Here is a 17397-nt window from a genome sequence, read left to right as displayed (position 1 = left end):
TGTGCAAAAGCTGATATACTATGGTTACTATTAGGCAGAAATCGACTAAACTCAATGTTATCAGATCACTGTGTACCCTGTTGTAATGTATTTCTCTCCTTTTCATTATATTCTTTTCACAAAAAAGTATGAAAGGAATATTAAATATATATATATATATATATATATATATATTAAATACATTATATATATTTTTAATGTTTAACAAAACATAGTAGACCTCATATAGTACATATATTCTTGATCAAGTTTACAAACTGAGTTTATTTAGCCCTGTCCGTCTTTCTCTTTCACCATAAAGTACACTATTAGCTTTTGAGTTATTCGTATAAAACTTAACAAATATAGTTTTTGTGAGTAATTGTTTGTAGGGTTAACTCAAATAAAACCACTATATTCTATAGCTGCAATATAAACTGAGTAATTGGATATGAATTTTCTCAATTTTAAATACAGGTAATTGTTGGATTTGAGAAAATCAGGCTACTATATTTTCTAGATATGCATAAATACTTATATATGTTAATATTTATATATGTATATTTGTTATCATATATATATGTATATATATTATATAATACTTAACTACTTACTGCTGTCCTTCTCTTCTAATGGAGCATAGGGTCTCAAATACTCTATATAGTATATGTATATATATTATAATATAAATGACACCTCAATGTACATATAAATTTTTGTGTAAAGTATATCTCTGCACCTATAAAGCCAAAGTTAACATACTCAGTTGTTCTTAATTTTAATTCATAAACCACATAATTTTCTTGAGATATTGCCTAAACTTGACCATTGAGGTTTTGTTAAGCCATATTTCAATTTCTATATCTTGACAGTTGAGTTTGATAAAGCACTGATAAAGCCATCAGACAGAATAACAATCTTTTCAGTCTTAACCTGTAAATTAGCCCTGATGGCATTTTTATTTAGACTATCTACGTTATGCTGTAGATTGCTACTGCTGTGCCTCAATAAATATTTATCATATGCGTAATGCAGGTTCTTCAAATAAAATGATAGGTAATAATATTAACATATCGTTGAGCTATGTCATATTATGGTATTAATATATACGAGGGTCTGATAGTTCTCAAATTTTTCTATATATAAATTTTGTTATTAATCAACATCATTATCAGTAAATCTGATAATTTTTGGTCTATGCTTTTTTCTGAATTATTTTTTTTCATCTTCTAGTCTTTTCCTCTTGGCAAAATGTACTATTCCTTTAACTTAAATTAATTAAATTCAAGTAATTACTGTGATATCATAAAACACTTTTTACTCATTGCTGTTAATTTAACTCAAAATTTCTCTTCTTTAAAAATTTATTAATAAATTAAAATTTTATTTATTAATATTATTATTAATATATTATTATTTAATCAATTTATATCTATTTGCTAATAATAATATTTTAATTATTAATTAATAATGATTATTTAATTAATAATATTAATTATTTAATTATAATTTTTTAATATTTATTAGAAAATAATTTAATTCAAATTTCTGATTCGAAACTCTGGTTATTATTTTTTCAAGATAAAGGTTATTAAGACTACCATATTTTTAATTTAGATGTGTCATACTAACAATTTTTCCTCTCAAGTTCTTTTATTATCTCAAGTTCTTCGGAATTGTATCTGACTTAACTACTGATACCTAGATAATAAGAACAAAAATATGTATTTTGTGCTAAATTAATAATATACGCATTTTATTGTATGAGAAGTATATATATATATTAAAATATAAATATATAAATATATATATATATATATAAATAAACAATTACGTATTCAGACAATATTTTAATCAAATCAGATAAAATTAATTTTTACACATTTTTAAATAAAATTCAAAAACATTTCTATAATATAAACAAAATATATATTATATATAGGTTACAATTAAAACATAATAATTTATATGAAAAATTAAGTTTATATAAAAATAAAAAATATTTAACAAACATAATAAACGTTTTTTATTATACAATAATTTTTATTAGTCAATGTTATTTAAAGAGCATAACAAAGTTATTTAAAGAGCATATATGTTCTATTACATCCAGGTAAAAATCAATCATAGAGCCAATACATCAAATTCGTACGCAAATTCGCATATATCTATTATACACTATTATCTAGAGCAGTTTTTTTTTAAATTATGTTCTGTGAAGTTTTTTACATTTTTTAGACCCGGAAAAATATATGATTATAATTTATTATAATATATATAATTATTTATTAATCATAATTAGATAATATAGGTAAAGGACTATTCTACAGCAAAAAATGAGTAATACCTGGAGTTTTAAAAGGGTCATCCATATGAACTGATCACACAGTTGAGTTATATTTTTGCAACAAAAAAAAAACATCATAATGCCCATATATACTAAAAGACACTAAAGGGTTAATACTCAAAACAATGAACGATTATATTTAATTTGCAAAATGATATAAGAGCAATTGGAAAATTTTTTACTGGATTTAAAATGTTGTATTTTGTATTTGCTTTTTAATTGCTTTCTTACTAACATATGTATTGAAAAATTAGTGCTGCTATGTACAATTAAATGCTTGTTCATTTTACTAATTTAGTAAATAATGTGGTTAAAACTTATAAAAGCTTAAATGTTTATTTAGATATTGTTGAAGATTACTTAATAATGTTTAATATATAAAATATTTCATTCTGTTCCTACAGTTGTGATATATACAAACATTGGATCAGGAAGTTTTATAAACTTATGCGTAAAATCATTATTACCACAAATTTATTAATTGAATGTAAATCAAATATAGCTCAAGTAGTTTGTGGGAGTAACGTTATGCGAGCTTTCAACTTGCAGAAAATGAAACTCTTTTTATATTCATTATAATTAAAGTTTGATCGGTTGTGGCTGCTACTGAGTCAGCTTAAATTGATTGTAGATTTTTACATGCAAACTTCTCAAGTCCTCTGTACGTGGTCTTTATTTTACGCAGTTCATAAATTTAATACGGATTGAGAAAACGCTTGAAGGCTGGTCATGCCGATGCTATATATGTTTACCATAACTCCAGATAAAATAAATGTAATTGGCTTTGTTATAGCTTCGCGTGTTTTTCTAAAACGCGTTAGGATATTGGAAACTTTATCGATAACTTCGATAGTTTTTAAGAATCCATCTTTTTCAACTATGACGGCGTTGTGTTTATTGGTTCCATGCGTACCATCTTTAGTTTTTTATGTACCTAATTTTTAATCTATCACCAACGATATTTTTTCTAAGAAATTAAAGCTGTAGTTTTTTTTGTTGAATATCTGTCAGATAGCATAAGTTACTAGTGTAACCTAAATCATGTTGTTTTAATGAGGTAATCAGTAAAAGCCCAAAATAAAATCGTTTGATGTCACCCATTTACTTAATTTATTATTTTTTTGTAATAATCACTACAGATTCCGTTTGCATACATCTCCTGACGGAGCTCCGTTTTTGTAATACTTCTCCTTTTATCTAATATAAGCTAAGTGTTCTTTTTCATTGATCCTATGGAATATTAAAATATAATTTTTTGCTTAATAGTTTAGCTCAAACCTTTTCACTCATATTAATCTTTCTCCCTAATTATCATTACATTCAGGCTAAGATAAATTTAGTTTCTAAATTCAATTTTTCTTTGTTTCACTGTCATACGTTTGTTTACTACCCACCTCCAAGTGGCTGTGCCATGAGATCTCTTCCGAATAATAACCTTTATGTATTTCAATTCTTCAAAATACATCTCTCCTTATCTAATGGAAAATGTGTCTGCTACTCCACTGATCGTAGAGTAAATCAAATATTTTTCTTATGAGCTTAACTCAACCCTTTTTACTTATTTTAATCTCCTTCACTTAATAAAAGAAGCATTCTGGTTTAGACAAATATAATTTTCAAATAACAAATCTCTTTATTTTCCTTTCATACCTTCGGTTTCTAGAATGGGATTCATTATTAAGTCTTGTATGATCAGGTCAAATGGTCCTGTTTGTTTTTATCTCTTTTAAGATAACTTTAATAGATTTATGTCCCGGTGGGTTTTTACCTACAGGAAAAATAAGTCACGTATTATTAACATATTATTTGATAATAATGTTGTGTAAATCGAAGATGTCGGGGAGGTTGGCATTAATGGATAACTTTGAATAAAACAAATTAGTTGTTGGTAATTATTACAACTCGCAGGGCTTTTATTTACATTGTATGAAGTCCTTTGTGAGCTGTGAAAACACATTCAATATATATTATATATTTATTTATATATATTTAAATTGTTTATATATTATATATTATGTAATATATGCCATATATTATATATTATACATTATATATTTTTATTATGTGTTATATATTGTATTTATTTATATATATTTTAACAAATTCAAATTTTTTTTACAAAAAGTTTCTTACTGCATTTTATGTTCAATTATTAGTCGTATATTTGGTTACTGAACGTAGGGTATATGCAATGCTTAAATACACATTATGTCGATAAAATTCAGCTCAATTATTTATAGACTCAGTCACTCATAAAAGTTGTCTGAAGAGTTGTCGCTGGCACTCAATGTGAGTATATCTATTTATTAGTCTTTCATAACTGATAAAGAGCCACTTAAGACTGTTGTGGAAAATTGTAAAGAGCTCCAGATTGTTCAAAATACCGCATACGCGGTCATAACAATAGCAAACGACAGTGAAGTAGCTTCGTAATCGGTTTAGACTCTTCGACAATTTAAGTAATATTAGAAAACTATTTTGATTTTGGCTTGCGATATTTATTGTTATTGTTTAGATCTGAGAGTGAGCTTCACTCTAATAACTTTGTTTACTTTCAACAACAGCACAACAACAAGTCTCAATTGAGCCTCTCTCAAAATGTCGTCTCACGGACAAGTTTGGACTACTGCCATACGCGGGCTTGTATTATTTTTAGTACTTGGTTTGACGTTTGGCGTAGCCATGGAAGGCAGCAACTCAACTAAAGTAAGTTTAATATAGTAGGGCTTTTAGTGAATAACAATACAATTTTGGCTTCAACCCAAAGTGAAACAAATATGGGTGAAGGTGATTTGTGAATTTCATATATAATTTTTTTAATTTACTTTGACTTAATGTCTGACACAAAAAAACCAAGATAAGTAAATTCAAGCACGCAAGTGAACTAAGTTATTACCTTATGCATATTTAAAAATAATACATACAAATATTTTTTATATCTCTTACCATACTATTGTGAATGAAGTATCCACTAAGTCTGATATAGTGTTTTTAATGCATTGAAAAAAATGTCGGTGAACATATAAAACATATATTATGTACCAAAAATATATTACAATTTTCTATATATTTAAACATATAATATATTTTTGATAGACAAATCTGGAAAAATTAAAGTTCATCTAACTGTGTAACTGTATGTCCATTTACTCTTTCGCTGTCTGTATTTTGTCTATTTATCTATCTTCCAGACCAATGGGCGCACAGACATATGAACAAATAATCTGTATGAGTGTATGTCTGCTTGCCTATTCATCATTCTGGCTATTTGACTTTGTGTCTATTGATCTGTTTAGTTGTCTGCTTATTTTTTTTCGAGTCACCATCTGTTTCTCTAACTCTTTGAGTAAATGCCTGTCTAATTGTCGATCAAGCTATCTGTCTGTCTTCTTGATCCAGTGTTTATTTTAGGTGTATTCTTTTATATCTATTTATCTGTCTGTTTTTCTGTCTTTCTGGAGATCTGAATATCTGTTTATTAGTCTCGATGTTTGTGTGTCTATCTGTTCATTTATCTGTTTGTTTTGTCTGTCTATTTGTCTGCTTGTACATCTATTTTTCTATTTACCAAATTATCTGTCTATTTGGCTATTTCTTTTTGTCTGTTTCTCTATATTGCTGCAAATCTGAGTTTGTGTTTATGGGTCCTTCTTTTTGTCTATCTGTCTATTTATCTGTTTGTTGTTATCACTTCTTGTCTATCTGTCTACTTACCAATATATCTATTTCATTGTCTCTTTCTATTCTGTTTCTGTCTATTATTTTTCTGTTTTGTCAATCTGTTTATCTGTCTATATATTTTTCTGTCAGTTTGACTGCCTCTTGCTCTTTGACTATCTTTTTCTGTCTTTTTTTGTATCTTTATGTAAATTTGATTACCTGTTTATTGGTCTCTCTGTTCATTGGTCTCAATATTTATTAGTCTCTCTGTTTATTGGTTTCTCTGTTTGTCTATTTGCTTATCTGTTCGTTTTATTTATCTTTTTGTCTGTTTGTTCATCTATATCTTTATCAGTCTGCTCATCTTCTATCTATCTATCAGTCTTTTTGTTCGTCTCCATGTTGGTCCGGCTTTTGCTCGTCTGGTCATTTTATATGTCAGTCTGTCTGTTTGTTTGTCTGCTTGCCTGTCCTTTTCTCAGTTTAAAAGGTAAACTTTCTGTATATTTGTTTATTTGTTTGTCTGTCTTTATTCATCTGCCTACTTGTCTCTCTGTTTGACTGTTTCTACCTATCTGCTTGTCCAGCTTTCTGTATGTCTACCTGTTTATAATTTGTTTGTCTACGTGTTTATGAATCTAATTCTCTTTTTTCCTCTCACTCTCTCTCTCTCTCTCTCATTCTCTCTCTCTCTCTCATTCTCTCTCTCTCTCATTCTCTCTCTCTCATTTTTTCTCTCTCTCTCATTCTCTCTCTCTCTAATTCTCTCTCATTCTCTCTCTCTCTCTCTTTCTTCCTATCAATCCCACTATCCGTCTGTTTAATGTCTCTCGATCGATTTTCTTGTTAAAATTCGACCAACAGTAAACCTTTATTAAAAGTATCATGTATAGTTTTTTATATTCAGAGATACATCTATCTATAAATGTTTGTATTTAAAATTTGTAAAGCACACCTCCATGTAATACTATTTTTTTTCCAAAAAAAATTATTTGTTAATTTTATCACGTCTGTATGAAATGCCTGTCGTTTGTTATAGCAATTCTATATTTTTCTTCTTATATTTAGAATTATTGACAATTTTAGAGAAGAACAAGTAATAATAGATTAGTATTTTGTGAATAAATAAAAAACATTATGATAAAGATTCAATCTACACCTTTGTTGCAACAGGAGCAAATTTTATAAATAAAGTTTAGGCTCATCGACCAAACTTCTTAGTTTAAACATTATCTGTATTACTCATAGATATATAATTAATAATTTAGTTTATAGAAAAAAAATCTTTAAAAGTAATTAAGTCACACATTAAAATTTTTGTACTATACAATTTAGTTGACAGTCATACTAAACTCCCTTACTTCACTCACGCAAGCAGTTAGTGCTTAATTTAAATTAAATTGAAATTTAATTAAATAAAAGTCATAAGTATCATAAACATCAATCAAAAAAAAATTCTAAAAAAAATAAAAATGAAAAAAAAATGAAATAAAAAAGTGTGAGCTAACAGCATCAAAAACACGAAATAAAAATAAATAAAATTCTATAGAAAGCCTTATGTAAATAATTTCAATGGTAAAACTTGGTATTGTGAACAAGTAATATGTCATCAACTACTGGAACAATATGTGATATATATTATGGAGATTATAATATATTCTGTTTTTTTGAATGGTTTCAGTCCAAAATCGAAAATTGCTAAAAAACTTTATTTTAATGTAGTACTGTTTCTTATAACATCCCCTGTAAAATATAATGTTTAAATATATTGCTTAAAGTTACCATCATAATAACTGCAACTAAGAAAGTAAATTTAGATACGTCCCCATACACTTATTGTGAGTGTCCTACAGTATCAATATAAAATTTCTACAATCTTGAATGTTCGATTGAGATACTTTAGTTATGTACATTAATAGGTATTTGTTTCATTTAGGTACTTAAATATTTGTAAGTAAACATTTAGAAAAATTTAATAATGGTGACATAATAAATAAATGTTTTAAAGTATATTGTAAATATGCATTTATATGAATCAACAATATTTTCTTTAGAATATCTGTCTTACAGAAAGTGTTAAATAAGTGCAATTGATTAAAAAAGATTGCACTTAACAGATATGCCAAATGGCATATTGTATGTAAAACCTACATACAAATAAGCCACAAATTTGCACCAACAACGATGATGGCTTACGTACTATAGAAGTTTGTGTGTGCATACAAGATTCGTTGATTATTGATACTTTAATGAAATGTGTTATATTATGAACTAAATATTGTTTGAATAAAATGTCGATTTGATTTTGTATATGAATAAGAAATCTACATTTTCCTTTTGGATTAATATATCTTTAAATATTCTAAACATTTTCAATAACTAATTTAATCACTTTAGTACAGTAAAGATAAATACAGATTTTTGATTGTTATTCCTTGGGTAACAAAAAAATAGATATTTTCTAATAGATATTTTAAGAAATATTTCATATTGAGCTATTTTAAATCTTTTAAATAAGTTACTTAAAAAAGATAAACCACATGTTTATAAAAATCGTCACATTTATTAATAATTTTTAGGTACATACGCAATATTTTGAGGTTTAGTTTTAGAAGAGGTTTTTAATGCAATTATTATTGACTTACACAACATCCCACGTATATAGCAAATATATTTTACCAATAGTACTCGTATGCTTTTATCTCAGATAATCTACAAAATTATTTTGTTACACATTTTTGAGTAGATAATCTCTCTGGTTGTAATAATTTCGACGATTATATTGCTTATTAGAACACGGTTGACATTATTATGAGAGAATGATTATTTCTCAAAATACAATTCAATCGATTAAAATTTGAAAAGAATTACATGATAGTAACTTAAACATTTTTAATTGAGAATTTACAGGTATTTGTACTCTTAAATATTATTGTAAAACTAATTTAGATAATATAGAATCCAATACTTAATCTGGACCTCAGTTGTTTTAAACTAAGCAGTATTTAGCCAAAGATGATTTGAACAAAAATAAAATATTTCAGTTATGAAGAAAATTAAGTAAACTTTTGCGGTATCTTTATTTATAAGCATGTCTTATATTAGATTTATCGGTATATATAGTAGCTGTAGTAGTCTTAATATTTATTAAATTTTTGAAATTGATTACTATAGCAAGTGAACTTATTTAGTAGATCTGTTTCATATAAAAAGTATTTTCAATAATAAAGTCCAGGTTTGTATTTATATAGACCATATAGTCGTTATAACGCATTGGTCTCGAGAAGCAAGTTATAAAAAAGGAGGGTTTCAAAAGGAGGTATCAATCAAGATTCAGTCATATGTTGTGCTAAAAAAAATATATCGGTAGTAATCTAAAAAATCTAAGATTTATAGTTGTTCAAGTTCAAAATTATATGAGTTAACAACCCTACTTAGACTTAGATTTCGTTCTACAGATTTGTTCTTGGACACTAAAAAATAATTGCATTATGCAATTTATTATATATATATATATAAATATAACAAAAGTACAATAATATATATATATAAACAATCCGTTTTTAGATGTGAGAAAATCAATATGTTTCTTGGTACTTCTAAAAACACATCTACTAATTCTCAATACAATTTATATAATAGTAGACTTATTCAAATCTGTTCCTCTAATAACATTTAAAATTTATATGTATATATGGAATTACTTAACTATTTACATTAATTTTTTATTAATTTATGAAGAAATAAATTTATATATAGAGTGGTTTCGAAAAGTAGTGAACTTAATTTAAAACCTCTTTAATATATACCATAGTCTCTATGAAAGTGAAAATAGTCACTACTGTCATATTGACATTACAATCAAATTTAATATATACCTAAATTTAATTATTAAATAATGAACTTCTTAATTATAATTACTTGTAATCGCCCATAAAGAATGTAAGAGTTGATAATAATTTTAAGTTCTACTAATAATGAAATTAAGGTAATATTAATCAAGATGTTAAAATATTTTTAGTAAAATATTTCGATTAGAAACTAAATAAGATAGTAAAAATATATATACAGGTTTGAGATAAAACCAAAACTGAAGTTGATAAGTAATTTTGAATTATTAATCATAAACAATGCCCTATTTGTTACTTTTAATCATAAATTTAATATTAATTATACACACATTTATAAAAATAAAATTTAAAAAACAATTTACTAACAGGTGGACTGTAAAGTTATTAGTGTGACATAAAAAGACATTACTTTGATAAGATTCAGTTTTATTCATTAAAACATTTTCAACTCCGATTGTTATTATAATATTATTTGTACACCTGTCTTTTATTATATATAATTATTTTTTGAGACTTTCAAAACAATCCTCTGTTTTGGCAACGTCTTCTTTATTTAAATTTAAACTCTTCCTTCAGATCATCCCTTTAAAATTTGCGGAAGGATCTCATTGACTTGAGATCAGCTGCATTTTATTAAAAAAGCTCTTCCTCTTTTAACTACAGTTTATATATAATAGGTATAGGTATAATAGGTATAATATAATTTTTCGCTCTTCAATGTTATTGCTGAATATCATAATGCAGGCAGCCCCAAAATATAGATACCATAAACCAAGACCAATTTTTAAGATCTTAGTTGACTATCGCAGATTACTCTCCATATTAGGTCTTCAAGGTATAATAGAAGAGCCATTTTCTGCCTATATTCACCTATCGTATAAAGAAATGATTTTTACTACGCTTAAATTGGAACAAGAAACATTCAAAGGTACATACGGCAAGCATTTTATTAATAACTTCCTCAAGGCAAAATGTTCTATAATTGTTTTCTGTAATTTCAATTTACGAACATTTAGAGCACTTAAAATAATTGTTTAATCCTTTACTCAGTAGTATTATCATTTCAACGATCAAAGTATTTAACACTTTTGGTATTTATAGGATCGCTTTTCACTTCAGCATATCAATAAATGATATCTAATTTTACTAGGATTAATACTTAACTTATTTCTTCTCAATTTAGGATTTACATTCATTTATTATGACAATGGCAGTACAATTAAATTAACACAAACATTACATAAAAATATTAATTCTATATTAACATTTCTGATCTATTTTATTTCCAGTTTTTTTTTACTATATCTGTCTACAGATCATCTTAGTGGTCTTGCACCTAATAATATTTATCACGTAATCGATGGTCTTTCATTCTTCATATTTTAAAAAATTCGATTTTCACTAAAAGATATTTGTGTTTTTTAACCTGTTCTATACTCTTTTCGTACATTTGCACCATAGATTATTTGAGTAGAAATTGGAGCAGTCAATCATATTTAGTCCCCTAAACTTTTAGTTTCTTTCTAGTAACTGCGCTGAGGACACCTTTTAGCTTTGCAACGAGTATGGTCAACTATATTTCCTGTACTGCACTTATGCCCAAATCGATATCTGTGCTTTGCTTTCCACCTTGTTTTAAGTATGATCACTTATATCTTCAGTGTTATAATTGTATTATTTTGATACCTTAATAATAGTGACATAATAAATAATACCAGCTTATACCAAGCATAGCATGGTCAACTGTCTCTTTTTACACCTTATGCCAAGTACGGTCAGCAACATCTTCTAGGTAGCACCAAATACAGTCAGCTGTCGCAGATCTTTGAAAATAAAAATACAGATCATTATACATATATATATGTTTAAAAAATAATGTGTCTTATATCTAACGTTTGGACTTTAACTCAGAGCACAATACAAATTTGCTAGAACCTAAAATCGATTGAACAGTTTTCAAGGAAATATAGTCTCTTTCACAACCCTGATTCATTAAATTTTTGATAAGTTTGAAACAGAATAAATTTAACATTAATTGTTGATATATTTTGACTAAAATCTGATCGTTAGATCCTCCGCTTGATTATTTTGAAATACTTTTTAGTTACTACGATGGTCTTGACTAATACTTACAAAAGTGATTTCTTTATTATTGTCAGATATTGTTTTGAATATTTTTTAAATATATAAGCCATTTTACTATTAGTAGTTTTTGGTTGTCTAATAGTTTATTGAACATTTAGTCGGTTATATATATAGTTTACCACATCCGTATTTTAACATCTTCGTATTGTAGATATTGAATTTCTACTCCTAATCTTTATACTGGATAACTATTACCTGATCCATTAAACAGTGAATACGTATTAATTTATTAGTTTCGGAATATATTTATGTTAATATGTGTTCCTTAATAATATAACTTTGCATATTGCATATATCTTAGGGTCCATGATGATTTTTTAATACTTTCTTATAGAGTCACAATGATCGATCGGTTTGTTGCAACCAACATTTTACGAAGTAACTTTTATATTAATTAATTCCAAATTATGACAGCTCTAAACATAAAAATTTATTATCAATGTTTCTATTCATATATGTAGGTACATATATGTAGACAATATTACTTTTTCTTAAACATGATTTCTTTATCTGTCTGTCCATCCAGTTGGTTGGTGTTACGATAAATTCCTTATTTCTAAATTCTAATTAGAATTAATGCTAATTCTGCTTAATGTTAATGTTAATACTTCATTTAAGCATTTAAAAATGATTTTGATTGATCAACACGAGTGAACTGCGGACGAAGATTGACCCGTATTGAAACCATTCATCTCATCTCACTGGAATAAAACAGTTAAAATCAACAAAATGTTATACACATATAAGATAATTTGATATATGCAATATATAATACTTATTTGGCCATTACAGACGTGGGTCGTCGTTGACCGCGTCGAGTAACCTCCGCCAGTCAGCCCGATTAGCTGCTTTTTGACGCCAGTTGGTAGTACCGAGCGCCCCCAAATCGTTGATCACCTGGTCCTTCCACCGAAGATGCGGACTTTCTATACCGCGTTTTCCACCTGCGGGTACCGAATCAAATACCTTTCTAGCCGAAGCACTTTCTTCCATTCGCACAACGTGACCAAGCCAGCGTAGCCGCTGAATTTTTATGCGCTTTACTATGTCAATGTCGCGGTATAGCTCATACAGCTCATCGTTGCATTTAATTCGACACTCGTCGCCAACGCGTAAGGGACCACAAATCTTCCAAAGAATATTTTTTTTTGTTGAATGCTCCTAACACCTTCTCATCACTGTTGGTAATTGTCCAAGCTTCTGCACCATACAGCAGGACAGGTATGATAAGAGATTTGTAGAGCGTGATTTTTGTTTGTCGAGAAAGGGCTTTATTTCTCAATTGCTTACTTAGCCCGAAGTAACATTTGTTGGCAAAAGTGATTTTTCGTTGGATCTCTAGGCTGATGTCATTTATATATATATATATTAATTATATATATTATATTTATATTATATTTATATATTTATATAAGTTAATGTATTCTGATAATATATTACGATTATATATTATGTACTATCTTTAAGCGTTCCTTTGATGTCGACCATGATAATGACACATTTGTACTTGATGGAAAACCTTTTCGATACGTAGCAGGATCATTTCATTATTTTCGCGCACTTCCAAAATCATGGCAAAATCGCTTGAGAACTATGAGAGCTGCAGGACTTAATGTGGTAGACACGTAAGTAGTAAATAAATATTTAAATTAGTAAAATGTCTTTAGAATATAATTCTTTAATTTAGAAATTTAAAGTTCACCGCATTTCCTTTGCATTTTCTTGCCGAAATTATATACCACTACCTACATTTTTTCTTATAGGTTTAACAAATATTTTCTGTACATATTACACTAGTTTTTCAATACAAATGATCAGTTGAGATAAAAAATTTAAATTATAAAACAAAAATAATGTGAGTATAAAAATTAAACAATAATGCAATATAGATCACGAAAAAGTGACAACCAAGCACGAGGCATTCAGTCGTCCATATGAATAATGTCACCGGTGAGGTGTTTCTGATTTCCTACGACGTAGGGGCTCCCTTCTTAGAACAATAATGCTATATAGAATCTTGATTATAAAGTCTATCATTATCATCTCATAATTTTTTTATAAAAAAAAACATCATCTTGTATTATATGAAATGAATACAATTGCTACTATTCTTACTACTACTACCATTATTACTACTAATTATTGTAAACTAATGATCATATACTGCTTGTAGCTATGTAGAATGGTCTCTACACAATCCACACGATGGTATTTATGATTGGAAAGGCATAGCTGACTTGGAGGATTTTATTAAATTAGCACAACAAGAAGATCTTTATGTTATACTACGTCCAGGTCCGTATATCTGTGCTGAACGTGACAATGTATGTAAACATTTTCATTTTTGTTTTTATAAATTAAGTGAATTTATTTTTTTTTTATTCTAAATTTATATAGGGTGGTCTTCCACATTGGTTATTTACAAAGTATAGCAATATGCAACCACGCACAAGCGATCCAAATTACTTGAAGGAAGTGGAGATATGGTATAAGCAATTAATGCCGCGTATGCAGCGCTTTTTATATGGTAACGGTGGGCCCATAATAATGGTTCAGGTGGAGAATGAATATGGGGTCTTTCATGCATGCGATCGTGATTATTTGAATTGGTTGCGTGATGAAACCCAGAAATATGTAGAAGACAATGCATTACTTTTTACGACTGATATTCCTAACGAACGTATTGCTTGCGGTAAAATTGAAGGTGTTTTTGCTACCACAGATTTTGGCATTGACAGAAGTGAGTAACCGGTATAAGGAACATTTATCTAAAATAAATCTAAAATAAAATTTTTGTTAATTTTACAACAGTTCATGAAATTGATGATATATGGAAAATGTTGCGTGCCATACAACCTACTGGACCGCTTGTCAATTCTGAATTTTATCCTGGTTGGTTGACACATTGGCAAGAGGAAAATCAAAGACGTGATGGTAAATTAGTTGCAGAGGCATTAGAGTAAGTTGAAATATACAAATAATTCATGCTAAATTTGGTTTTATTAAAGTGAGCTAAACTCCTCAAGTCCTTAGCCATTTCAATAAGCAACGTGGTTGTAGTCTATAGTTGTAGTCTATAATGCATATAGAACTTTATTTCGGTTGGCTTATAATTTACTACGTTTCTGGCAGAGGTGGTGTGAATCATTATTACGCCTTATAATTGCCTGACTATGAATATATAGATTTATTTTCAAGTTGGTCCGCATATTGTGTGAAACTTTACTACTGAGAAGGAAATTCAAAATATGTTTACCTCATAACCAATAAGTAGCTTGTCATGATAGATGATCCTCATTTGCTTTCACTTTTTTTATATATATAACAAATTTGAATATATTATTATTAATATTAGACTGTGAACACTCATTTGTATAAATATTTAAAACCAATTTTTTATTTGTTTTTAGCAAAATTCTTTCGTACAATGCAAGTGTCAATTTCTATATGTTCTTTGGTGGTACAAATTTTGGTTTTACAGCTGGTGCAAATGATTGGGGCTATGGAAAGTATACACCTGACATAACTTCATATGATTATGATGCCGTTATGGATGAAGCTGGTGGTATCACAGAGAAATATGAATTAGTACGTAATGTCATAAAAGAATATATGGAAGTACCTGATATTAATGTAACAATGGCTTCACGCATTGCTTATGGCTCTGTTATATTGAAGCCGATAGCAACAGTGCTATCTGGCATGGGACGTTCAACTCTAACTAGAGGTAAAGCAATAACTGCTGAAAAACCTCAAACATTTGAGGAACTTGATCTGTATTCAGGTCTTGTTCTATATGAAACTGAACTACCAAGGTTGGAAATTGATCCCACTTTACTGACGGTTAATGATTTACGTGATCGAGCATTCGTTTATGTCGACGAACAATTTGTAGGCACTTTATCTAGAGAAAATCAAATATTTTCATTACCATTGAGCAAAGGTTGGGGTAATAAATTACAGCTCTTAGTGGAAAATCAAGGTCGCATTAATTTTAATGTTGCCAACGATACTAAAGGCATAATGGGTGATATAACCGTACAACGTTTAAGTGGCGAGAAACAAAAACTTGTTAATTGGGTCTCAACAGCAATGCCTTTAGATGGTGATCAAATTCTTGATATAATAAATAAGCACAAGAGCATAGACATGACTGATGATGTTTTAAATATCAAATCCCATGTGATGTCAAATGGACCTGTTGTTTATTATGGAGAATTCTTGGTGGGTAAACTAGGTGATACGTATCTAAATACAACAGGTTGGGGTAAAGGCGTTCTTTATGTTAATGGATTTAATTTGGGACGCTACTGGCCGCAAGCTGGTCCACAAATCACTATGTACGTGCCAAAGGAGCTTTTAACCTTAGGTCTTAATAGTGTAGTTATGTTAGAATACCAACTCGCAAATCAAAAAATACCCAATATTGCATCAGTGGAGTTAATGAGTAAAGCACAATTGGACGGTTAAATACAAACGCATAATTTACTATGAAAATGGAATAAATAATAAAATTTTCATATATTTAATGAAACGAGACTAATTCGGGCACAAAGTAAATGTACTTTTATATGTATCTGGCAAATAAAATTAATTATAACTGTATAAAGTTTTCCCTAATTGGAGTTCCTTACTATAAAAATACCAATAGCAGTCTTAATAGTAGAACAGCCAGTTCAAAATATATAGTGTATATAGTTTTTGAAAATGGTCAAAAAGTTAAATATCTGGAAGTAGTTCTAGTTTTAAAAGATGTAATTATAAAAATGCTGAGCACGGCAGTACTAAAAGTATGTATAGAAATTAAATCAATAAAATTAATAGCGAGTTTAAGCTGGATGTCCTAGGACTGTTAAAGTGATGGTAGGTATACAAAATCGAAAAACAACCTTTCAACATTTAATGAAGAGTAAGTGAAATTTATAAAATCTGTTAGAAAAACTGTGTGGTCTGTACATACATAAAGCAATATAAAATATGCAAGAGAAGAAAAAAAATGTCTTCTTGTGTTTTTCTTTGATTTTAAAATAGCTATCATTGTGCGTTATCTCCAGATCCAACAGTCCTACAATATGCTTCTTAAAATTAAACAAAAATATAAAAAAAATTTAAATAAAATGATAGGATATAAATTAAAAATTGTTACAAAATATATTTGAAATGATCAATAATCTCATAATAAATTTTTATAATTATTTGTATATCATTTATAATAAGATTTTTAATTTTCACCGGGCTTAGATTTTATTTAACACATAAAAATTTTAAAAAATATCGCATTTAATAATTTGTATTAAAATTTTTTAATATATTTTTAAATAATATTTGTAAGAGTGAGTTTGTGTTATAATCATAATTATATCTAAGCGAACGAAGGTCTTCCTGGGTTCCTGATAGGATTATATGTCCTATATA

The 17397-nt window shown here is 27.9% G+C and overlaps 1 protein-coding gene across 1 annotated transcript; it reads left to right on the top strand.

Moving 5' to 3' along the window:
* The first annotated feature begins 4680 nt into the window (after window positions 1-4680).
* Window positions 4681-16587, top strand: LOC119689171 (beta-galactosidase). Its single transcript, XM_038103936.1, has 7 exons — window positions 4681-4785; window positions 4842-5032; window positions 13450-13607; window positions 14156-14306; window positions 14380-14722; window positions 14794-14941; window positions 15393-16587. The coding sequence occupies exons 2-7, from the start codon at window positions 4925-4927 to the stop codon at window positions 16450-16452; spliced, it is 1968 nt and encodes a 655-aa protein (XP_037959864.1). The 5' UTR covers window positions 4681-4785; window positions 4842-4924; the 3' UTR covers window positions 16453-16587.
* The last annotated feature ends 810 nt before the right edge of the window (window positions 16588-17397 follow it).

The sequence above is a fragment of the Teleopsis dalmanni genome, chromosome X, assembly GCF_002237135.1.
Source record: "Teleopsis dalmanni isolate 2A chromosome X, ASM223713v2, whole genome shotgun sequence".
NCBI classification, from domain to species: Eukaryota; Metazoa; Arthropoda; class Insecta; order Diptera; family Diopsidae; genus Teleopsis; species Teleopsis dalmanni.
The sequence above is the reverse complement of the archived record's forward strand: the minus strand, read 5'-3'. Positions and strand labels throughout refer to the sequence as shown.

Excerpts from the sequence above, each read along its gene's own strand:
- LOC119689171 (XM_038103936.1), top strand. The coding sequence starts at position 4,925 with ATGTCGTCTCACGGACAAGTTTGGACTACTGCCATACGCGGGCTTGTA. Across the intron at positions 13,608-14,155 it reads GGACTTAATGTGGTAGACAC|CTATGTAGAATGGTCTCTAC; the intron begins GTAAGTAGTAAA and ends TACTGCTTGTAG. Across the intron at positions 14,723-14,793 it reads AGATTTTGGCATTGACAGAA|TTCATGAAATTGATGATATA; the intron begins GTGAGTAACCGG and ends ATTTTACAACAG.